Source organism: Mastigoproctus giganteus, chromosome 14 (genome assembly GCF_048544385.1).
Source record: "Mastigoproctus giganteus isolate SK-2022 chromosome 14, ASM4854438v1, whole genome shotgun sequence".
Lineage (NCBI taxonomy): Eukaryota > Metazoa > Arthropoda > Arachnida > Uropygi > Thelyphonidae > Mastigoproctus > Mastigoproctus giganteus.
This window is the reverse complement of record NC_143588.1, coordinates 85,518,107-85,540,860: the sequence shown is the minus strand read 5'-3', so window position 1 is coordinate 85,540,860 and position 22,754 is coordinate 85,518,107. Positions and strand designations below refer to the sequence as shown.

The window sequence follows — 22,754 nt, the reverse complement described above, 5'->3', positions numbered from 1 at the left end:
TTGAAAAAAATCATCATGCGTACAATTTTGTATTAAAAATATGTAAACGTATTTAAAAAAATCTTTTTCAATGACATTTAATTGTGTAACTAATATGCTTTCAGCACTAGAGGGCATTTTAGACATATTTATATTCGCACTTTATTAAGTAATTTCGCTTACATAATTAGTTAAATCCTATTGGTACTGAATACCTAAAATAAAGCATATCATTTATTTTATAATTGATTGAACATATTTTGCCTATCTGGGCTAAATTTTGGAAAGAATTAAATGAATCTTTTAAGATGACGTCATTGAAGTGGTTTTCTGGGCCTACTCATATATAAAGCCACGTGATCCATTTCTGTGAACTCTTTCTTGTCGTGGCACGGTTGAGGTTAGTATGCGTGTTCGATTGTAATCTTTGGTAATCGGCCATTGTTTTAATTTTAGTGGTTTCTATTTCTTATAATATTAATTTACGAGTCTTTCTTATTCAACTGTAAGTTTTTAGTTTTATATTTTAAGTAATAAGTTCCAGCAGGAAGTAAAAATAAGATGCTTTCAAAATCTTGGTTTTAAACCGGGGAGGAAAATGGCGTATGCGACAGCGAGGCACAACCCCAGAGTGGAACTTCCCATTGTTCCTGTGCTCATTGGATTCGCAGTCTGTAAAATAGCTGTATAACTATTGAGGGTTTAAATTCAGTTTATAGTAATCCTGTAATAATGATATTGCTTAATATTGCCTGAAAACTTGATTTTTTAGATTTACGTATTACTGATATTTTTATGCATATGTTAATTGACCGCAGGTATGTTTTTTTGGTTGTTCCCTTTTTATTTCTTAATTTGCGTAAATTTTGCCTTTTTTAATTGCTTCCATCTGGAACTATAAAACTTTAAATTCATGTATTTTTGTTTCGTTATAAGCAAATAATAAAAATCCTTTTAAAATTGGAATGATGAATATTATTTTATTTTTAGGCTTTGTTTGCTACTGTGATACAGCTAATCAACAGACATGGGAAAGGAAAAAACCCACATCAATATTGTAGTTATTGGACACGTAGATTCTGGGAAATCTACGACTACCGGCCATCTTATATACAAATGTGGTGGTATTGACAAGAGAACAATTGAGAAATTCGAAAAGGAGGCACAAGAAGTAAGTATAGCTTAGGTATATAGAGCCGAACCGGTCAACTCGTTAAATATGCATGGAAAATATGCTAATTATGTGGGGGTGGGTCTCTTAACTTGACCGATGTTATGCGACTTCCAGTAATTCCACTTAATTCTCAAGAACTTCAAATAAGTTATCCCCCAGGACAGTTAGTCCAAATCTTCCCTGTATTTGCTCATTAAAAAAAAAAAAAATTATGAATGAGGGTTGGCATGTGAGGTCTTCAGTTAATTTCTTGTTTTAAGGCAAAGCAGATTCCATTTCGCTTTGATGCGAACTCTACATAATAGAATGTAATTTACAATTGAATAATTATGTGGCAATTATTAATTTGTATCTTAACACTACTTTTTTAAACTAGTGTTAAGGTACTAGATTAGAAATCTGCATGTAGAGGTGTTTGGAAGTGGCCACCCCTCTAAATGATTAACTGTATGAATTAAGAGGTCAGTTCTGTTGGGTTTTTGCCAGGGTAATAGCATGTCTAAAATACCAGCAAGATCTGTTTATTTTGCTGTATTGCTTTGGTTTTGCTAGCTCTACAGTAGTTAAAATGTGAACTGGCAATTATAGATAGCAGTTCAGTGGATGCTTGGATTGGTTGCTAAACTATTACAAAATATGAACATAAATGTGTATTTATTTTCGTATTTTTGTAATTGAGTGTAACAAACTGAAAATTACTGTTTATTTCAGTAAAGCTAACATTTCTTAATAGATGCCTTTTAAAGCATTGGTAGCAGGTTGCTACAATTGCCTTAAAAAGGCATCTATGTGACTAGGTCAGATTTTCAAGAGGTGAGAATTAGTTGGAACCCAAATAAGCCATATTTCTCATTGATTGAACTTTTTATGGTTTTGGCATAAAACCAGTCCTGATTAAGAACAAAGCTGCTAGCTGCACTTTTCACATAACTTGAGGATGTAGATCATCTAAAAAATTAACACCTGAAAATTGATTCCTTGGTATGGTTGACTGGCTAACTTAATTGCCATCAATATGGATGGAAAAAAACTACTGAAGATTCTTTATAGCACTTCGCATTTTTTTTTTTTTTTTGTAAAAAAAAATTCACTCGTGATTCAAGCAGATTTTCATTGGTGTATCTACACCTGCAATTTTGTGAGCAGAAAATTGCGCCTTAAAACTAAGGTAGTATGCCATGTTTACTGCAAAAAGCAGTGTAATTACTAAAATTTTCAGCCGGGCTATTCATGATTTGTCTGGTTTTGAACACTAGTGAATGTCCAACTCAAAGAATTAGTTCAGACTACGGGAAAGGTGTTTTTTTTTTATTTGTTAAATTGATCTAGCATATAATGCTACTCAGACCTAGTATTTGGCTAACCAAAATTGGTAGTTATTGACCAATTGAAGTTATTCCTTCTTATGTCACTTTGATCTGCTTCATTCAACTAAGTATGGCGAGCAAATGCTTATGGCAGGGGTTGCAATCTTTTTTGATCTAGGTTTTTTAAAAAAAATCTGAACAGCTGCACCAACTCCAGCTGGGTGAGGGATGGGGGGGGTTTAGAAATGGAATAGTGGGAAGGTGTTATTAAAAATATATATATTGAAATATTTACTAATACTGAAAAAACTAATGCAAACTAATTAGGTACAAATTAATGCAACTTTTGCTGCTGAACTTTTAAGCGAGTCTCAATATCAGGCAGGTATGCCATAATTTTCATCTTTAAACATTGAGACTTGCATTGTTCATACAGTTTCTTGATTTATTTTTAATATAGTTTGAAAATATTTGCCTGCAGAAATTTGTCAAACCAAAAAAGAATTCCAAACACTAACTTATATACTGTGTGTGTCCAGTAAGCTACTCCACACATCAAACCAATTTGGTCTTGCTTTTTCAACTCTTCTATTGCCGTCTGTTTGTGTAGAATTGCAAGGGCAGCATTTTGCCTCTCCAAATCCTCAAATTCAGTTTTAAGAAGTCTTGCACTCCACATGTCCTTGATTTTCCTTAACTCCATTTCAACTTGTGCTTCATGTGGGCTAAAAGTTAGAGCTGCAGGTTGCTGACCCCTGGCTTTAGTATTTAGTATAAGATACAATCCTTGTACTTGTAGTAATAGTATAGTGTGACAGGGCCATGTGGAAAATTATTTAAAGCTGGTGATAACTGATTTGGGATAGGTACTTTTTGTACCCTAATATCCTTTAGTCTGTGCTGCTTATATTGACTCATTTTGTAGGGAGGTTGAAGTAAATTGATTACTTTGTGGGCTAACTAGATTGCCATGGAGTAAAGTGCTGCAATTTTATCACAATGTCATGTTTTCCACAGTCCAAAAGCCTCTAAGTTCCCTTGCTAGTAGTTTGTGGCCATGAAATAAATCAGAAACCCAGTGTATTGACAAAAGGCATTGCAGAGTATTGTCACTAAAGAATGCCAGAATGTTATTCTGATATGCACATTCAGGCAGTAAAATTCCTACTTCGGTAGTACGAAAAACCCTTCATAATTGTACAAAAAAGTCATGTAGTGAATGTCACAAGAACTTTAAATGAACAATTTTATGTATTTGATACACGAGTAGAATTTTTTAATGTTTAAAATTTTTTCATTAAAACTTGTAAATATTGGTTGCATTTGAGCAAATGCCTTGTTTTCACTTTATTCTAATATCTTGAAAATGACTTAATTAAATTAAGTTATTTTCATAATAAACAATTTTTAGTTTTTAAAAAAAACTAAGCAGTGAAATCTATTGGAAAAGGATTGAGCATTAATACACTCAAATCAATATTTCTTCCAAAGATTAATGTGGGGCCTTGTTATCACTCTGGTTACCAGAGATAGGGGTGATACCATTGCCAAAGTAATGCCTAACTTTGCCTTGTCAAGACTGCCAGATGTTTTAACTCATTGCATAGGGATTTACTCTAAATCTGCCTGAGTTTTAAAATGTTAAGATAATGAATGAATGTTTCTGAAATCTTGAACAAAATGGGTGTTTGTAACAGCCAAGAAAGATTGCTTTTTACTCTTCATCCACAAGGAAGGAAGCCTTTCTTTCCTCATGGATCTCAGTAGGTGCATTGCTTAGCTTTTAGACCCTTTCAAAACCTTGTCTTAAGATTGGCTGTACTCCACACTATTGGAAGTGTGGTATCACTACTGCCTCCTTGTCCAGTGATTGTGGCCTCTCCAAATGTTTGATATGGCATTCCTTGCTGCCTGTTTACACTGCTTAGAAAACTTAATAGTGAGTTATACTGTAACTCCCAAATCTTTTCTTCCTCTGCTGTTTTTAATTCAATACTACCAATGTGGTTATTTTGGGGTTGCCTGTTCCTTATTACTGTTTGGTACTTATCATTAACTAGTGTATCTGCAAATTTTGATCTCCCCTGTATTTGTTTTCTTTTGTTTAAGAAACAGTGGTCCCAGTATGTTAGGAAGTAGTCTGGTCCTTGGAACTCTTTAATCAAAATACCTAGATAGGTTGGTCAGGTGTGATTTTGCCTTAAACCATATTTACTTCAGAACCAATTTTCTAATTAAATGGTTCTGTACACTTGATCAATTTTTTTTTTCTCTTGCTAAAGTCACTGGCTAATTTGAAGTTTCCTACATCACTCCTAGAACTGCCTTTATTGGCAATAAATTTTTAAAATCAGTCCAGTTATGCCCTCATACTAAACTATGGTTTAGTGCACTCTTGCCATAACTTGAAGAGCCTTTGCTCTTTTGAGTTCAATTTTCTAAATCTGATACTTGGTATCCAGTAATCTGTCAGATTTCTCTAATTTTATTTAGCTTATACTATGAGTTTCTTCAGCCTATCAACCAAATACTGTCAATTTGATAAGGTTTTGGAACTTTGTGCAGAGCACAACAGACCAACTTGGCTGGACTACTGTTAACAGCCTCATGCTTATCAAATGCCTAAGTCTTTCTTTATTCAATGCATTTAATGAAGAAAGGAGGCTGACAGTAGCAAAATATTGTCTGGGTTCTGGCAAGGTTCCTGAAATGTTACTTAATTATAAATTCAGTCAACAGGATGAATAAACTTAACTCATGTGGTATGTTACTAGAAAATTGCTGACAATCTTCCTTTATATTGCTAAATTTCAGGCTTTCAAACTTCTCATTTCCTGCCATACAGGATCTTGTCTAGAAATATCCTGGAATCAGTTGTGTTGGAGTCTACTTGACCAAATGTGACTGCTCCATTACTTTATCTACAGATCTGATGGTTTCTTGTAAATTTTTTTGCAGAAAATTTCTAATTAAGTTAAACCTAATTAGATGCATGTGTTGATTGACACCTGAAAACATTAGTAACTTTGATTTACTACTGTACACTTTGCAGAATCTGGTTTAGTTTTCATATAGTGAACACTAGTGTTGTTAGTGGTGCTCACTTCTGAATTAAAGTGAATTAAAGCATAGGTTGGAGTTGATTTGCTTTCTGACAGCTCTAAGGGATTTTAATTCTCAAATTAATTTTTTGGTATGGAACATGGATTTTACAGAAAAATATATAAATTATAAGTGGTATCAAAAATGAACAGCTTTGAATTTTGCTGATTTGCCCAACTGATGGGTTAAGAAAGTTCATTTTCCTGCAACTAACATGAGGATGTACTTGTTCAAATCATGTGATTTCAGCCTGTGCTGGTAGCAAGTTGCAACAGGCTTTTTTGCACTAATGTAATTAGTGTCTGATTATATTCCTATTAAATTAAAGAATTTTGATTCAATCTTAAATTATAGATTGAGAAGTTTGGTTATTTGTAACTTTTTTGCAAATTATTTTAAATAAGTTTTTTTTTTTCAGTCAGCTTTTTCTAACCTAGTTCTTTTGATTTGTTTTTACTAAGAGCTGTTTGATTATTAGAATGGCAAAATGTTAAGTGGCACAGGAACTGCTAGAATATTACTTGCAGTGCTATTGGTTGAACCTCAATTTTGCAGCAATGAGATCCTACTACTAAGGAATAAATTTACTATTTGTAACTAGCATTAGTAGAGGCATATGATGAAAGCAAGCTTTTGCAGCATCAGCCAAAACTTCCCATGCAATGGCCTAAATTTTATTTTTACCTGGCCCAGCCTGAATAGGTTTTTTTATCCCAACTCAACTGATATGTAAAGTTTTTTTAAGTAAAATCACTAGCATTACCTTTAAGTTATTTTTTAATAAAAATAAACTTTCAATGTTAATAATTATAACAATTATCAATATTAATTATAAAAGAATAATTTTCAATTTAATAATTCCAAAACAAATATAGATATCCACCTCTACTGGCCACATTCTCTTTATGCTTTTTATTGCAAATTGTTGTGCAGAAGTAAAATAGTCAACTGCTGGTAGGTAATTTCCTTGAAAGAGTACAAATTTGTGAATTTGAGACTGGCAAAGTGGGCCTTATTGTTCAATCAAGTTTCAACACTTTTTAACTTTTTTTTCTAAAAAAGTGTGTGTGTGTGTGTATATATATAAATAGCCAGAAGTGTGAAATAATTCATTGTTTGTACCTAAGCCCAAAAACATGTTCCCTTGAGCCAAGTTGGGCTAAAGGGCTAGGCCTGGGTCCATGTGGACCTCTACTTCCTATTTCATCCATTTTCTCCAAACATTCAGTTCCTTGAATTTAACTTAAACTTCCACAACAACAGATGGAAGTTTTGTTCCAGCAATCAACCACCTGCTAAAGACAATTTCTGCACATTTACTATACAACTGCCTTTGCTCAATTTGAATTTATGCCCTCAGTTGCATAAACTGAGCAAGAGAATCCATCAGTATTGGGCTTGCTCAAACCATTCAAGGCCTTATGCACCTCAGATCCCCTTGCAGTGGATGCTGCTTATTGTTGATAGTTGGATTCAGATAAACTAATCAAAGAAACAGGAATGCAGCTGTTTGGTAATTATTTATTGATGCAGAGTAAATGTGGCAAGGGGACAGAAAATGCCAATTAAGTAGTTTCAAGTAAATTGATAGAAAACTTCAATTCATACAAAAAATTAATCAAACTTTTAAGTCAAAAGGCATAATCTACTGCAAAACACTAAGATTAGTAAGATGGATACAGTACTTTCAGAGTAGAAACACTGACAACCATGAGCAGAAGTGATAACATAATCTGACTACAATAAGTGGAATATACTGTATTCAGAATAAAGATTGCATGCCTCATACACTGGTGTGCCCATTCCACCGATCTAAATCCAACATATGGGAAGTTCTGTAGAGACTCCTAGTGGCATGCCCACAATCTTCACCAGCTGAAGATGATGCTGACAGAGGAATGGAAGATTACTGCAAGAACTTAACAACATTGTTCTAAGTATGGACAGGTGGTGCAAGGCCTTCAACATTAGGGGTAGTCATATCTCCTGAGGGCCACCTCTTCCCTTTGTTCCATCTTTGGCAGTGATGCATCTGTATCATGGCAGCTGGTGCTATGTTGCCATTTTTGAATAAAGTCCCTCTATACCATTGTGTTGGTGTTTCCTATATCATTTCTGTACCTCACGAGGTTCCTATGGTAGGCTTTCCCCTCTCCAGGCTACTCCTATAAGAAGCTACAAGTGAAAAAACTGACTGGGGTCCTTAAATTTTGCAGAACAGTGTATTATACAACTTAAATTTCTCTTGGTAAACAAGCTAACAGTGCAAATCATGCTCTAGTCAAGTTTTATATGCCTTACAAATGTTTAAGCTAATGTCTAGCCAGTATTACTTTTGCAATTAAATTAAAATTACTAATTATTACCAATTCTGCCCAGACACGATAGGAGGGAGTATATGATGAGAGCCCTGTCAATCAATTCGGCCCTGGAAAGATTGTGCAGGGCTCAAGGGGTAGAATTTTTTTCAGCCTGGTCTGTACTTGTTAACAGGAGAGACTGCTTCTACAGGGATGGGATACACTTAAATAGAAAGGGTGCAAGAATGTTTGCTGATGCTATCGAGGCAATGTTAGGTGGGTCGGAAAACTGCTAGATTGGGGGGATACAAGGACTAATAGATTAACAGTAGCCACTGGCAGAGGTGAAAGTGATTCTTGCACTGCTTCTATTGGAATGAGCCGCAGCCTGGAAAATAAGATGCAGGATATTTCAGAGACTGCTGGGAATCATTGGGGTACAAGTAAACACATGGGTTGTGTTAGGGTAGCTAAGAAAAAGAACAGGTGCATGTATACTTGTGTGTACACCAATGCTAGGAGTTTAGTAAATAAATTTGATGAATTTGAGGTATTGCTCAAAACATCAAAGGCAGATATTGTGGGGATTTCAGAGACGTGGTGTCACACAGATATAAGAAATGCAGAACCGGAATTTGGGGAGTACAATGTGTACAGAAAGGATAGACAGGATAGGAAGGGAGGAGGGGTTATGCTATTAATTAAGAAACACATAAAATCCAAGGAAGTGAAGCCAGTCGACATCGCTGGACAGTGCAGTGTCGAGTCAGTTTGGTGTGACATAAGCATTGGGAGATCAAAATTGAGAGTAGGAGTGTGCTATAGGCCTAATGACTCTGATGAGTATAATAAGAAACTGTTCGGAGAAATAGAGTGGGCCAGTAAATCAGAGAGTCTTATAATGGGGGATTTTAATTTCCCAGATATTGACTGGAATTTGGGGGCTGGTCACTCACACAGTAGCAAGGCTTTTGTGGATTTATTGGATGATTGTTTTCTACATCAGCATGTTCGGGAGGCAACTAGAGGGAGTAATACTCTTGATTTGATTATCAGTAGTGATTCTTCATGCATTCAGAATCTGCAGATAAATGAACCACTTGGTGGCAGTGATCACAGTGTGCTGAAGTGGGAGTTACTCAAAGAGGTAACTACCATTAGGGGTAAAGGGAAGGGGTATTGCTTTCGTAAAGGCGACTACAATGGACTGAGACAGTATTTAAATTCTATACAGTGGGATCAACTGATGATATTGCCAACAGCAAATTCAAAATGGGAAGCATTCAAAGAACTTATCGTGGAAGCTACTAGGCTTTACATACCAACTAAGAAATATTGTTCAAGGTTTAGGCCTAAATGGTTGTCAGATGAACTAATGAGGCATATGGCAGAGAAGAAAAATGCATGGGATACATACAAATTAACACGTGACACGGATGCCTATGATAGATACAAGTTGATCTGTAACCAAGTTACAAAGGAGGTTAGGAGGCGAAGGCAGATTACGAGAGATCCTTAGCAAGGGATGCGAAGAAAAACAGCAAAGAGTTCTTTACTTATGTAAACTCTAGAAGGAAGGGGATGAATCAGATTGGTCCACTTGAGATCGATGGGTCAACTGTTGATGACCCTGCTCGGGTAGCTAACAAACTAAATGAATATTTTGCATCGACATTCACACATGAGGAGTTATTCAGCGAGGGGAATGCCAGAGGTGTATTCAACTCTAGCAGTAAGCTAGAGAATCTTGTAATAACTGAGAGCAAAGTGGAGGAGAAATTGTTGAAGATAAACACAAGAAAGGCACCTGGGGTGGATGGGATCTATCCAGTTATATTAAAGGAGGCAGCAAAGGAGGTAAGCAAACCCTTAGCCATAATTATGAGAGCTTCCTTGGACTCAGGGGAGGTACCCATTGACTGGAGATGTGCAAATGTGACCCCAATTCACAAAGGGGGATCAAAGGCTGACACAAGTAATTATAGACCTGTGAGTTTAACTTCTGTTCCCGGAAAATTAATGGAGGCACTGGTGAAAGAAGCACTGCAGGATCATCTAGACAAGACTTCAGTTATAGCTAGGACACAGCATGGTTTTGTTAAGGGGAAGTCTTGCCTGACCAATTTGATTGGATACTATGATGCAGTCACAAAAGAACTGGATGCAGGGAATAACTTTGATATTATATACTTGGATCTTAGAAAGGCTTTTGATACTGTTGCACATGGAAGACTGCTGCACAAATTGGAGCAGTGTGGCATTGGAGGCAAGTTGCTGCTATGGATAAAGGGGTGGTTGAGGGGGAGAAGACAGAGAGTGGTAATCAATGGACACTGCTCATCGTGGACTAATGTTATTAGTGGAGTCCCTCAGGGTTCAGTATTGGGGCCTTTATTGTTTTCTGTATTTATAAATGATATTGATGATGGTATATCAGGCTTAATGTCCAAGTTTGCAGACGATACAAAGGTTGGCAGGGTTGTCAAGGACACTACTGACACTATGCTGCTGCAACAGGATTTGGAAAGGTTGAGCAGATGGGCTTCGAGGTGGCAAATGAAGTTTAACATTGACAAATGTAAAGTACTACATATGGGAAACAGCAACCCGAGAGCAACGTATCAACTCTGTGGTACTACACTGACAGTGGTAGAGAATGAAAGGGACCTGGGGGTGGTGGTGCAGGCAGATATGAAGTTCTCTGAGCAGTGCAGACGAGCTGCAAGAGTAGCTCATGGTGTATTGTCAATGATATATAGAAATTTTTCTAGCAGGGATAAGGAGGTGATTATTCCCTTGTATAAGGCAATGGTCAGGCCACACCTAGAGTACTGTATACAGGCCTGGAGGCCTCATTTCAGGAAGGATGTAGAGCTGCTGGAACGAGTACAGAGAAGGGCAACTAGATTGGTGAATGGGACAAAGGGGTTCTCTTACGAAGAAAGGCTTAAGTTTTGCAAATTACAGTGTCTGGAAACTAGGCACCAGCGGGGTGATCTGATAGAGGTGTACAAAGCCTTGAATGGTTTGAGCATGCTCAATGCTGATGGGATTCTTCCTCTAGCTCAGAAAAATCACCTGAGAGGGCATAAATTCAAATTGAGGAAAGACAGATGTAGGATAGATGTGCGGAAATTTGCCTTTAGCCAGCGGGTGGTTGGTGGGTGGAACAGACTTCCATCCCTTGTCGTGGAAGTTGATAGCCTAAATAAGTTTAAGGCTCAGCTGGACAGGTATTTCGAACGAACAGAGGGGTGAAGTGGAAGTGGTTATTTTTATTTATTTATGTTACTTTTTTTTTTTTTTTTGGCTGATGCTGCATAAGCTTGCTTTCTTGCATCAAATGCCTCTGCTAATGCTAATGCTAATTACATTGAATTTCAATATTCCTTCAGTTTCTAAGTAAAAACATGCCATTCCTTTGTTTAGTTTAGTCTTACTGTTCCCTAAATAATTGATTTCATTTAATCAGTGAACTACCAAAACTTTATTTGGGTGAATTATTTTTCTGTTGCTGAATTGTCAACTTTGTAGTATGGCAGCAAATTGTTTATTTGATTTTATTAAAGAAATATTTTCCAAAAAGGGAATTGGCAAATCTGACTGGTTGTGTACAATACCATGAGACACTTGCATTAAGTGACTATTTAAGAAGAAACTCCAGATTATTAATCATTAATGGTTAGTCTAGATTCCTGTGTTAAGTATTTCAATATAAATGTGTGAACTATCTTATAAAAATCTTTAAATGTAATAAGTCTTATGCTATAAGAAAATACTAGATTCTTTTTTACTTTGTATTCAGTCTTGTTTTGAATAAAAGTATTTTTGTGGAATCAACTTTCATGTTACTTTAGTTTATGAATAAAGTGTTTATACAATTCTTTCAGTAACAAATTGGTTATTTGTGAGGTCTCCAGATTTTTATAGCAGTGGAATTTGGAAACTGAAATGGGTATTGTATATAATGCTTTAAAATAGTGTTATTACTTCTGCCCAACACTAACAGCTCTAATTTAAAACCAAATACTTTATTGGTGTAATATCTTTCAACTGTAGAGTTGAAGTCAATATTCAGTTTTTGTAAGCCTAGATAAGGTGAAAGTGACTTCGCTCCACTCTATTTTTGAAGAATAGGTTGCTATACTAAATTTGGGAACAGATTACAGAAAGTTGTACTAGAAAATAAACTGAACATACTGTTGAAAGCATTAAGGATTTTATAATCCTGACTTCATTAATTTGATTTTTCATTTATATGAATGGAAGTTTAATTAGGTAACTGTCTACTAATAGCATTTGTGATAGGAATCAAATCATTAATTTTCACTAGAAAACTAGCTTTCTAGTGCATCTTCTAAACCAAGTTTTCAAATTTACCTTTTCATAATCTTATGAGTTCTTGTTAATAATTGAAAGCCAGTTTTTAGTTGGTTTATTGGGTCTTTTATGACTAAGTTGGCCATGAATTGTTTTAAAATTCAATGTTAATTCTAAAGATACTTAAAATTATTTTTGTAATAATCCCCATTGTCCTTCCCTATAGATGGGAAAAGGTTCTTTCAAGTATGCCTGGGTCTTAGATAAACTAAAGGCAGAGAGAGAACGTGGTATCACAATTGACATAACATTGTGGAAATTTGAAACGCAGAAATACTATGTGACTGTTATTGATGCTCCAGGCCACAGGGATTTCATTAAGAACATGATCACTGGCACTTCCCAAGTAAGTACTACCTAGTTATTCTTTCATGTTCTATATTTAAATCCTTTTAATATAGTAATCATTACTTTTTTGTTTAAGTAATGATTACTAGTGAGGCTGATTTGTATACTATTTAAATGTTCAAATTTATTTTGAAAGGCCAAATATTTGCATATATGGTATACATTTAATTTGCATATAATTTTAAATGTAGCTTTAAACTCTGGCTGCTGAAACACAGCTATTTCCAAGGGAATGATGAAATCCTAAATATAAAGGCCGTGACAAAAGTATAGGGTGTTTGATTTCTACACTACCTTTTTATTGCTTTGGATAAAATGGCCTTTGCTGTAGGAAATTATTGGTTTGACTATTTGATAATTTAGTACACAATTAAATTGCCAAAGCAGCAAAATAGGAACCATTCTCTCATGGCTATAAACAGATTGCAAGCCAGATTTAATTATTTAGTTGAATAAGAATTTAGGTGTTCAAATCTCTAATTTTCTTTAGCATCTCTAGTCTGTATTGTTCATGATTATGACAATACTGATAATGCCAGTTGTATACCTATTCTGCCAACCTAAATAAAAAAAATTGATTTGTAATCATTTGAATAACTTTACCTTGTTTCAATTTTTCATCATTTAAGATCTAGTGAATTACTAAAACCTTAATCTTGCCTCAAGGGCAAAAATCCATTCTGTGGCATTCCCATCTAAATTTTATCAGGTCTGGTGCCACTGCTTGTTTTAATGTTTGAAAAGCAGTATCATGATATTGGATGTACTGAAAGACCACAATGATGATCATTACAGCAATGTGTAGGCAACTACATCAGATCTCGTGTTTACACCTGATTAAACACTAATCAGAGCTCTATCCAAGATGTTGAATGACCTCAAATGTTAACCCTTTCCAAAAATAACAATTTCATTTTTAAAGGGATAGATTTTTAAGTTTCCATAATTTGGAAACATCTTAAACAGTCTTATGGTGCCCCTTCAAGTTTGAAAGCTATTCTTTTGCATGTGAATAAAGCTATCCATCCTCATGAGGAGACAACACTGGGAGCAATTCGATATGGAACTTAATTTGTCACTTAGGTGAGCCATCAAGTTTCCACCTGGGCTTATTCTCATCTGTATTCTCAGCAATTGGTTAATTCGTAATAAATGCTCCACTTGGGTTAACTCAAAATGAAGACTAAGTGTTCAATCATTTAGCTTTGTGATAGGGATGAGGGAGATCAATAATATTGTATTCTGGAACATGTCCAGAAAACATTTACTTAACAGAAAAGAATCTGTATGTATAAACAGATCTTTTCAATGAGTCCTCAAAGCAAGCATTTATTGCTCCAGGTGAGGATGAAAAGGTCTAAATGCAAGAGACCCTGTATGTATGAGAAACAACTTAAACAGTCCATATTGTAACCATGGCCTCTACCTCTGGTCAACAGTTAAAACAGGGTAAGAAAGCATGTGCTTTCCTTTCCCAGAATTTTTCCTTGGCAAAGAAAATTGCCCTGTCAAATACAAGGCACTGTCAGCACACTAAGCAGGCCAGTGGGAGCTCTTCCAACAAAGCTGTGGCAGCCATTCTACAAGTCTGGTGATGCCAAGAAACTTTCCATTTAGCAAGTTCTCTGAATTGCTCTTTGGGCTCTTCCCATCTCAAACCCTAGCTATGTATATCACAATTGAGGTACAAATATTATCATAGAGGGCTGACTGGAGATCAGCATTTAAGGAGTTGCTAGTGGATACACAGGAAGTAGAAGCTGATTGTGAAGGGAACCCTTTCAAGACCCAGAAGGTGGAATGTAATTTGCTATCAGCAGAACTGTGGATAAGATTTCCAGTCAATGGAAGAATGTCCCTTAATACCCCAATCTGCACATCTAACTTGCCAGAGCTTTGCTTACAGTTTCACCTTCAAGTAATTGGAATATGCAAGAAGCCCTTTAGACAAACACCCAAGTTTCTCTACTCTTCTCAATTGAGGGCCCAGAACAATACAGCTGGCTGTATCCACCTAAGCCAAATCCTCTACAACACTTGACTTCTATGTAGACTGGACCAGAGTAATTGGTCTAGGCAGCTGCATTTCCTCAAGTTGCTTACAGAAGTTACCACACTATGAACACCAATTGTGCATACAATCCACTTGAGCAAATTGGTACTTTTCCAGTATACCACATTCCAGAAAACGGCTGAGGGCAGCCATGTTCAAGGGGCTCATCTTTTAGTGAAAAAAACCTTACCACTTGCCTCAGTTTTTAATAGTTGAACTCAATACAGATTTCTGTGAAGAAGTCTGCAGACTTCCATGGCAACAAATGCCCATGAGTGTCAGTGAACAAGCCTAGGACATATCAGCCATGATATTCATTGACAGCAGTCAAAGTTCATATAGGGCATCCATAGCTGAAGAGCCCATTCCAGTCTTTGTCTGACTGAGAAAGGACAAGTCTTGAGCACCAGTGTTACATTTGTAGTGACCATCAGTTGGTCATTGGTATGTTGAGGGCATGCAAGGAGGACTCATGGTTTTTTTATGCCTATGGAACAGCTGCAAACCTATTACAGATCAAATTTGTATGATGTGTCTTAAAGAAGCACAGGCCAAAAATGAGTCATCAGTTCCATTAATGAATCCAATGTAGACTTTCCTGTTACCTCTCCACTTCACCTAATGATGAAGGCAAGGTGAATTACTCAATTTCTGAGATCAGTGCTACAAAAATAAAAGGGAATCTGTGGGGCCTCCTTTACATATTTGAAAAGTTTCATTTTGACCAGTATAACCTTTTTAAAATGATAGTTAAGTTGAAACAATTTTACTTATGTCTGAATTTATTTGTAGGCAGATTGTGCTGTGCTGATTGTTGCAGCAGGAACTGGAGAATTTGAAGCTGGAATCTCTAAAAATGGACAAACTCGTGAACATGCTCTTCTTGCTTACACTTTAGGTGTAAAGCAAATGATTGTTGGTGTCAATAAAATGGACACAACTGAACCACCTTTTAGTGAGGTAAGATTTCCATTTAAAACTTAAATTTAAACACCTAGAACTTTATATTTATATATGCTCTCAGTTTTACACTCATGGTTTCTCTTCTCCTTTAGTCTCGTTTTGAAGAAATCAAGAAGGAAGTATCTGCATACATCAAAAAAATAGGTTATAATCCTGCCACAGTACCATTTGTCCCAATTTCTGGCTGGAACGGAGACAATATGCTGGAACCTAGCACCAATATGTCGTGGTATAAAGGCTGGACAATTGAACGTAAAAGTGGTAAATCTGAAGGAAAGACTCTTCTCCAAGCTCTTGATGCTATGGAACCACCCTCAAGACCTACTGACAAACCTCTGCGACTTCCATTGCAGGATGTGTACAAGATTGGAGGTAAGTTAAACAGCTAATTAAATCTATATGTAGGTAATTTTTCAGTTTCAAGGGTCAAGAAACAATGTAATCTGACATTAAGCACAAAGTCCTGATTTCTCCATTCTCAGCCTGCATCCCTGAGCTTACTCTTCCATTGCTTTTCACTTATTCCACTAGTGTTTTTTTTTTTTCTCTTCTGCTTGGAAACTGGCTCATCCATCCAGTTCCTAAAAAGGTGATAAATTCCTCCTATCAATTTGTCATTCCGTTCACTTTCTAAACTACTTAACCTTCTGTTTGATCAGTGATTACTAATGGATTCTGTCAATATGGATTGTATTCACTTGTGATCCATGTTGTATCTATGGAAAAGTTCTTTTAAAACTAAACAGTTGCTCTTGACATTTCAAAGGCTTCTTGGTCATGTTTGGTGTGAAGGTCTTCTATACAAACTTGTATCTTTCCAATTGTTAAATTCACTAGCAATTTGTTAAATGCTTCTCTGGGTAATTCTCCATTGAGACAAGGACAACTTAGTTAAAAGGGAGTATTGTTTGGAGTGCCAATACAGCCAACAGCAGGGCTGTGCTAGGTCTTTCACTGATCTTCCTAGGTTCAGGTGTAGTGAACCATATGAAAATGCTTCTTCAGCATTTGTAACCTTGCACTTTTTATTTTTTTATCAATTATCTTTTCCAGTGCTGATATGTAAACATCTGAACTCCAGATCTAGGTACTTGTTCATGTTTTGACAAATGGACAGGAACAAAGCAGTGATTGGCAGGTTCCACTCACTGTTTTCCCCACCTACTGCCCTCTTAGGTTGATATGCCTAATGTATTTGTCCCCTGCTTGCCATAGTTTTTAAATCTCAAACTAGTTTTCTGATTTTAAAACAGCTGGATAAGGGATAAACACCCTGCCTGAGCTAAGCACCCACCTCCTTGATGACAATTGGCATTCAATTTTTTTAACTGGATTACCACAGAAAATTGACCTGGCCATTTCTTATGGGAAGTAAGTGCTACTTATGTCTGCAGAGGCTGATCCCATTAATTGTTCTAAATGCACAGGCAGCACAGTTCAATATCAGCATTGTAAACTGATTCCCAACTGTCTTTAGACAATTTAAATTTTATTCAAATATTCATAATCTCTCACTTATTTGAAAGCTTTTGTTAGCCAAATTGATAGCTATTAGTGATTGTGGTGTGCTAATTTTAATTGACTTATATAAGAGTAGATATTGTTAAGTATGTTACTTTACTTGTGAACACAGATTATACCAAAATAACCTAGTTTCTTATAAAGAAGTTTAGTCAGATATTTAAGTAATTGACACTTATCTTCAGTTTCCAGTGTGCAATTACGGTTTCTTTGCCATTTCCAAAGTGAATTCTACTGATCACACTGCTATTTTATTTTAAATAAAACTCTTCACTAACTTTACTAAAGTAAACTTCATACAGAGAAGAAAAGAACAACATTAAAGTAAAGCTTAGTGACAAACTTGATGTAATCCAAAGTGTTACATTAGGGTCACCTGGAAGGTTTCCTTTTAGTATTAACCTTGTATTATAATACAAGGGAGCTTTTTTTGCATTAGTCAGAAACTATATATATATATACAGAAACCTCCATCACTTTCCAAATATTTGGAAAGTGAACAAACCAAGTATTTGGTTTTCTGAATTGTGCATTTAGTGTAATAATTGCTTGACATTTACCAGTAATGCTTAGTATTTTTAGTTGTCCAACCATGTTGGTCCCCTTTGACTTGTGAAATAAGTGTTTCTACCTACAATGGTGTTTTAATAATCTTGTGCTAAATCTCATAGGTGAGAACTTTTGGTTAGTTAAACAACATTCTAGTGAAATTATAAATGGATAAAGTCTTACAAGACTAAAGATACTTGGGTGGTACAAAAAACTAATCTGAATTGTCAAAATTAAATTTTTCTTTGGTCCTGCCAGGGGATATAATGGGTTTCCAAGAAAAATGTAATAGTTATATGCCTATATTTTGGTGGTTATTCATATAAATCTTTGTATAGGGCTAACTCTTTTGCTTGTCTTTTAGGTATTGGAACTGTTCCTGTTGGCAGAGTTGAAACTGGTGTTCTTAAACCTGGTATGGTTGTGACCTTTGCTCCCGTAAACATCACCACTGAAGTTAAGTCTGTAGAGATGCACCATGAAGCACTGACAGAGGCACTTCCTGGTGACAATGTTGGTTTCAATGTTAAGAATGTATCTGTAAAAGAGTTGCGTAGAGGTTATGTTGCTGGGGACAGCAAAGACACTCCACCTAAGGCTACTGAGGAATTCACTGCTCAGGTTATTGTTCTCAATCATCCTGGTCAGATTTCCAATGGTTACACTCCTGTACTTGACTGCCACACTGCACATATTGCCTGCAAGTTTAGGGAAATCAAGGAGAAATGTGACAGGCGTAGTGGCAAGAAGTTGGAAGGTAATGTATTTTAGTCTTTTTTCCAAAGTTTTAATTAAATACCTAGGCTACATAACAGGTTAATGTGCTACTACTTAATGGATTTTAAACCAGGTACACCAGTTTCCACCAGGTGTGGAAACTGGTTATACCTGATTTTCAGCTTTTTCCTTCTGTTTGGAAAGGAATAAAAAATCATATTTTGAAAGAACTTCAGTGAATCAGGTCTTAAACCAGTGCTGTCCTAATTGCAACCATGGCCTAAAGTTATGAGCTCTTGATTGGGCACAAGTTATATTTATACAGTATTTTTACACAGGAAAACTTTTCTACACTTAAAATTAAATTTCTTATCCAAATGAAAACAGGTGCCATTTTACCTTGATAAAATCAGTCTTAGGTCTGTTGCTAAAACTTACAATAGACAGTTGTAAGAAATCACTTTACTCTTTTAAGGTGTACAGGGTGTTTCAAAAGTGACAGTCGATAATTTAAAGATGAACTGTACAGACTACAATATGCAAAAGCCTAGTAAACATGGGTCCTTAAGTAAATAGTTTTGAGATTTTCTAGTTGTATTCACCACTGACTTGTTTGTTTGGATTGGGTTATGCTTGCTCTCCCTTCTCCCTCTCAATGCTGAGACGTAATGAGTGTACTAGTACTTGTCAAGGGATAGTCAACCTGGAAAGAGGTTATAGCAACAGTATGCAGACATGCACTTCATGTATGGTAAAAGCCAGTGGCAGTGCACTAGAGGCTACAAGTTTGTAACAAGAAGCATTTTCCCCACTGTAGGGAAATTCATTAGGGTACATCAACACCTTTGACTGTGGGTACTTTGCACATGGAGTACAAGCAGGAAGGCCCAGAAGCATAACACCTAATGTTTTCTATTCTTTCTAACACCCTTTTAAGGAAAGGATGTTAAAGAATAGAAAAATCCAGGAATTTCAACAAGGAGGGTTGCTTTACAAGAGCATGTACTGAATCAGTGTGACAAATTTTACATCCCCAGTTACTCCACCCCTACCATATCCAGCATGTACAAGGTCTGAGCAATAGACAACCCTCCCAGACTGAACTTCTGCCAGTGGATGCAACCAGTGTCCTGAACCCCTAATTTTTAAACATTTTTTGTTCACTGAAAAGCTGGATTTACTTGCAATGGTATTGTTAGTTTTCAAAACTGTCACATTTGGTCCAAAGAAAATCCTAATGAAGATTCCAGTCAAGACATCAGCAGTTTCTTGTTGAATTTCTGGGCAGGACTACTAGGAGACAAATCTAATTGGACCACACTTTCTGCCAAACCAGCTAACAAGAGAGCTGTACCTGCTTCCAGACCTTGATAATGTTCCACTTGATCAATACCAAACATGTGGTTTATGCATGATGATGCACTGGCACACCTTCCTTGAGTTGACTCCATATCTAACTAGAAGGTATGGTCAACAGTGGGTAGGTAGAGGTGGGCCTGTAATCTGGCCTCTCAGATCACCAGACTTAAATCCTACAGATTTTTGCATCTGGAGTCATGTAAAAAGCTTTGTATACACTTATGACATTGACCCAGGATTTGAGAGGATTTGCAACTCAATGCAGAAAAGACTAAGGATGGAAGGACAGCATTTTGAACACCTGGTAAAATCCTGTTGTGTTTAAACCAAAAAATTAAAAATGTATTATCTTAAGTTTAATAAAACCACTCTCAAAGGATTCACAGCTTTTTGCTAAATATAGTCAGTCGCAGATCTTAATGTGCATTATCTCAAAACTTCATTTGTGGCCCTGCTGTTCACTGGGACTCTTGCATATTTTAATTTGTACTTTTCACCTTTAAATTATTGACCATTTTTGAAACACCATGTATATACCAGTTTTCCAAGAAATGTACAAAAGTTTTTTTTTAATTACAAAATTGTATAATCTCGGGTTCAGTTGACTTTGAACTAGACTCAAATATAATCAGATTAACTCAATATTAGTTTCATTATCTAATCTAGCCAGGTATTTAAAGCCCTTCATTGCACAAGATTTAAACTATGCTGTAATACATTAGTTTAGTGCCAATTCTTAAAAAAATTGTTTTAATTTTTCTAGATAATCCCAAATTTATCAAGTCTGGTGATGCTGCTATTATTGACTTGGTTCCCTCAAAGCCTATGTGTGTGGAGACCTTCACTGAATTTCCTCCTCTTGGAAGATTTGCAGTACGTGACATGAGGCAAACTGTAGCTGTTGGAGTCATCAAGGCAGTTAAGACCAAGGATGTATCTGGTGGTAAGGTTACCAAAGCTGCTGAGAAGGCCCAAAAGAAGAAATAACTATTGGCCAAGGACACAAAGTACTGGTCCAACTTTCTGGCATGGAGGTATCTTAAAGCACCTACAGATAGTATGTGTAAAAAATCAAGTTTTGTGTCTCAACTGAAAGTACAGTTTCATTTAAGAACTGTTCCTTTATATCGTGTCATAGTTCTTTTTCTAAACTTCTGGTTATTATGGCATAAATGCCACAGAAAAGAATTTAGAAGGAAAGGCAGCCATTCTGTGCCAGTTTGTATGTGTATTCCAGGTGTCCAAATAAAGTCTTAAGCATATATTATAAAGTTGATTTATAATTTATGACATATCACACTGAGTTCATGATCTAGAAAGAATTCTGCCATAACAGGTCAGTGACAACCAAAACTCAATTGCATAATCACTTTTTCCTGTTGCCCCTTGCTTCCTCCAACCAGAACATGTAATTAAACTTTTCTCCTATCCTTCTTGTCATAATCCTAATCTTAGAAAACTGACATTCAAAGTACTTAAATTATGAACATATCTGAAATAAATTTGTTCAGAAATGCTATAATCTATTGAACTCTGGTAGGTTAATAGTCCACAGATGCACTGTACTCAAGTTGCAAATGACTTGATTAGCAATACCCTGACTTTTGTAAATTTTCTTAACTCAGCTGTAGGGAAACTTCTACCATGGTAGTGTTAATGGCTGGTTTGGTAATCCAGTGAGGGGACACCAGCATTTGATTGTCTCGGGAGTTCTGAACTGCTTTTTAAGTGTACACAGCCACAACTTGTACAATCCAGATTTACTAAGAGTAAATTTTCTGATTTAGAAGGTGAGTATCTATTAAATACTCTGATTTCTGGCAATGATGCAGGCCTTTTATATTTTGGGGTTTGTTAGGTTTAGATCTTGCCATTCCACATGCTGGAGGGTTTTTACTGCATTGCATATTTAAGCAGAAAGCTGGCCAAAATACTAGACCCTTGGACTAAAGGTATTACAAAAATCCAATCTAAATTTTAAGTCAAGTGGAATTATAAGCAGCTTGCCTGGATATATCAGGCCATGAGTTTTCTGGCCAACTGAAAGTAAATGCTAAATTTGACTACTTTTCAAATTGGTTAAATTATCAGTAATGCACTATATTACAAGTCTTAATTGTAAAACAATGCTATTACTTGGGAACAAACTTTTTTTTTTTCAGTAGTAGCTATTTGAATATTGCATAATTTTGCAGCCCTTAACCTGGCAAGTGATAAATTGAATTGTATATCAAGTGGCTCTTTTAGAGCCAGCACTGTCTAGTAATTGTGCAGTAAAATGCTGAATTTCACCAGCAATTACATAATAATTGGTGATTTTAATTTATACAATTTTTTTGTGTGTAAAAGTACCAACTTGTATGGGAGAGCAGATATTATGGAATCTGTTTGAAGAATAGCTGGATCTATTGCTAGAGTCACTGTTCTTGGATTTAACAGTATGTAACCTAATACACTGAAAACATTTTTTTTCATGAATATTTTATTGTGAACAGTATTTCCAAAGGCAAATGTTTGATATAACAGGAATCCTAGCATTCAGTTTCCAATAGAAATGGACTACAACTTTAGAGCTGCAAATTGCCTATAAAAACATTGACGTAACCACATTTCATTCCCATATTTTGACTTGCTCAGTGGAATAGCCACATGCAGTAATCAGGATGGCAAGTCATTGTTTAGATCTGTACTTCTCAAACTATCTGAAGGACCAGTTTGTTGTGGACTGGTAACAAAACATGAGTAGCCACTGACTCTTGGACTGCTTGAAGCTGTGCAATTTCAAAAGGTGGCTTAATGTGTCATACAATGTTTTGGCACTATGGAAACTGTTTCATGAGACAGGAACCATGAAAGGTTCTATGTAAACCACAACAGATGTCTCTGACAGCAAGACTGATGTCTTATCAACTCTCTTGGTTGCTGCTGCCACAAATGAAAGTGTTTTCAACCCCACTTAAGGCTTAATTCAATCACTGCAAGGCCAGTGGCTTATCCCATTA

At 36.0% G+C, this 22,754-nt stretch overlaps 1 protein-coding gene across 1 annotated transcript; it reads left to right on the top strand.

Moving 5' to 3' along the window:
• The first annotated feature begins 270 nt into the window (after nucleotides 1-270).
• On the top strand, nucleotides 271-20,870 carry LOC150075314 (elongation factor 1-alpha 1). The gene is made up of 7 exons (XM_090389245.1): nucleotides 271-379; nucleotides 970-1,150; nucleotides 12,409-12,588; nucleotides 15,436-15,603; nucleotides 15,699-15,978; nucleotides 18,041-18,433; nucleotides 20,516-20,870. Exons 2-7 carry the CDS (start codon nucleotides 1,007-1,009, stop codon nucleotides 20,737-20,739), a joined length of 1,389 nt encoding a protein of 462 aa, XP_090245371.1. The 5' UTR covers nucleotides 271-379; nucleotides 970-1,006; the 3' UTR covers nucleotides 20,740-20,870.
• The last annotated feature ends 1,884 nt before the right edge of the window (nucleotides 20,871-22,754 follow it).

What these genes read in the sequence shown, in the direction of transcription:
- LOC150075314 (XM_090389245.1), top strand. Translation starts at nt 1,007, where the DNA reads ATGGGAAAGGAAAAAACCCACATCAATATTGTAGTTATTGGACACGTA. An exon ending in TCGAAAAGGAGGCACAAGAA is followed by an intron (nt 1,151 to 12,408) that starts GTAAGTATAGCT and finishes CCTTCCCTATAG; the next exon opens with ATGGGAAAAGGTTCTTTCAA. An exon ending in TAGTGGCAAGAAGTTGGAAG is followed by an intron (nt 18,434 to 20,515) that starts GTAATGTATTTT and finishes TAATTTTTCTAG; the next exon opens with ATAATCCCAAATTTATCAAG.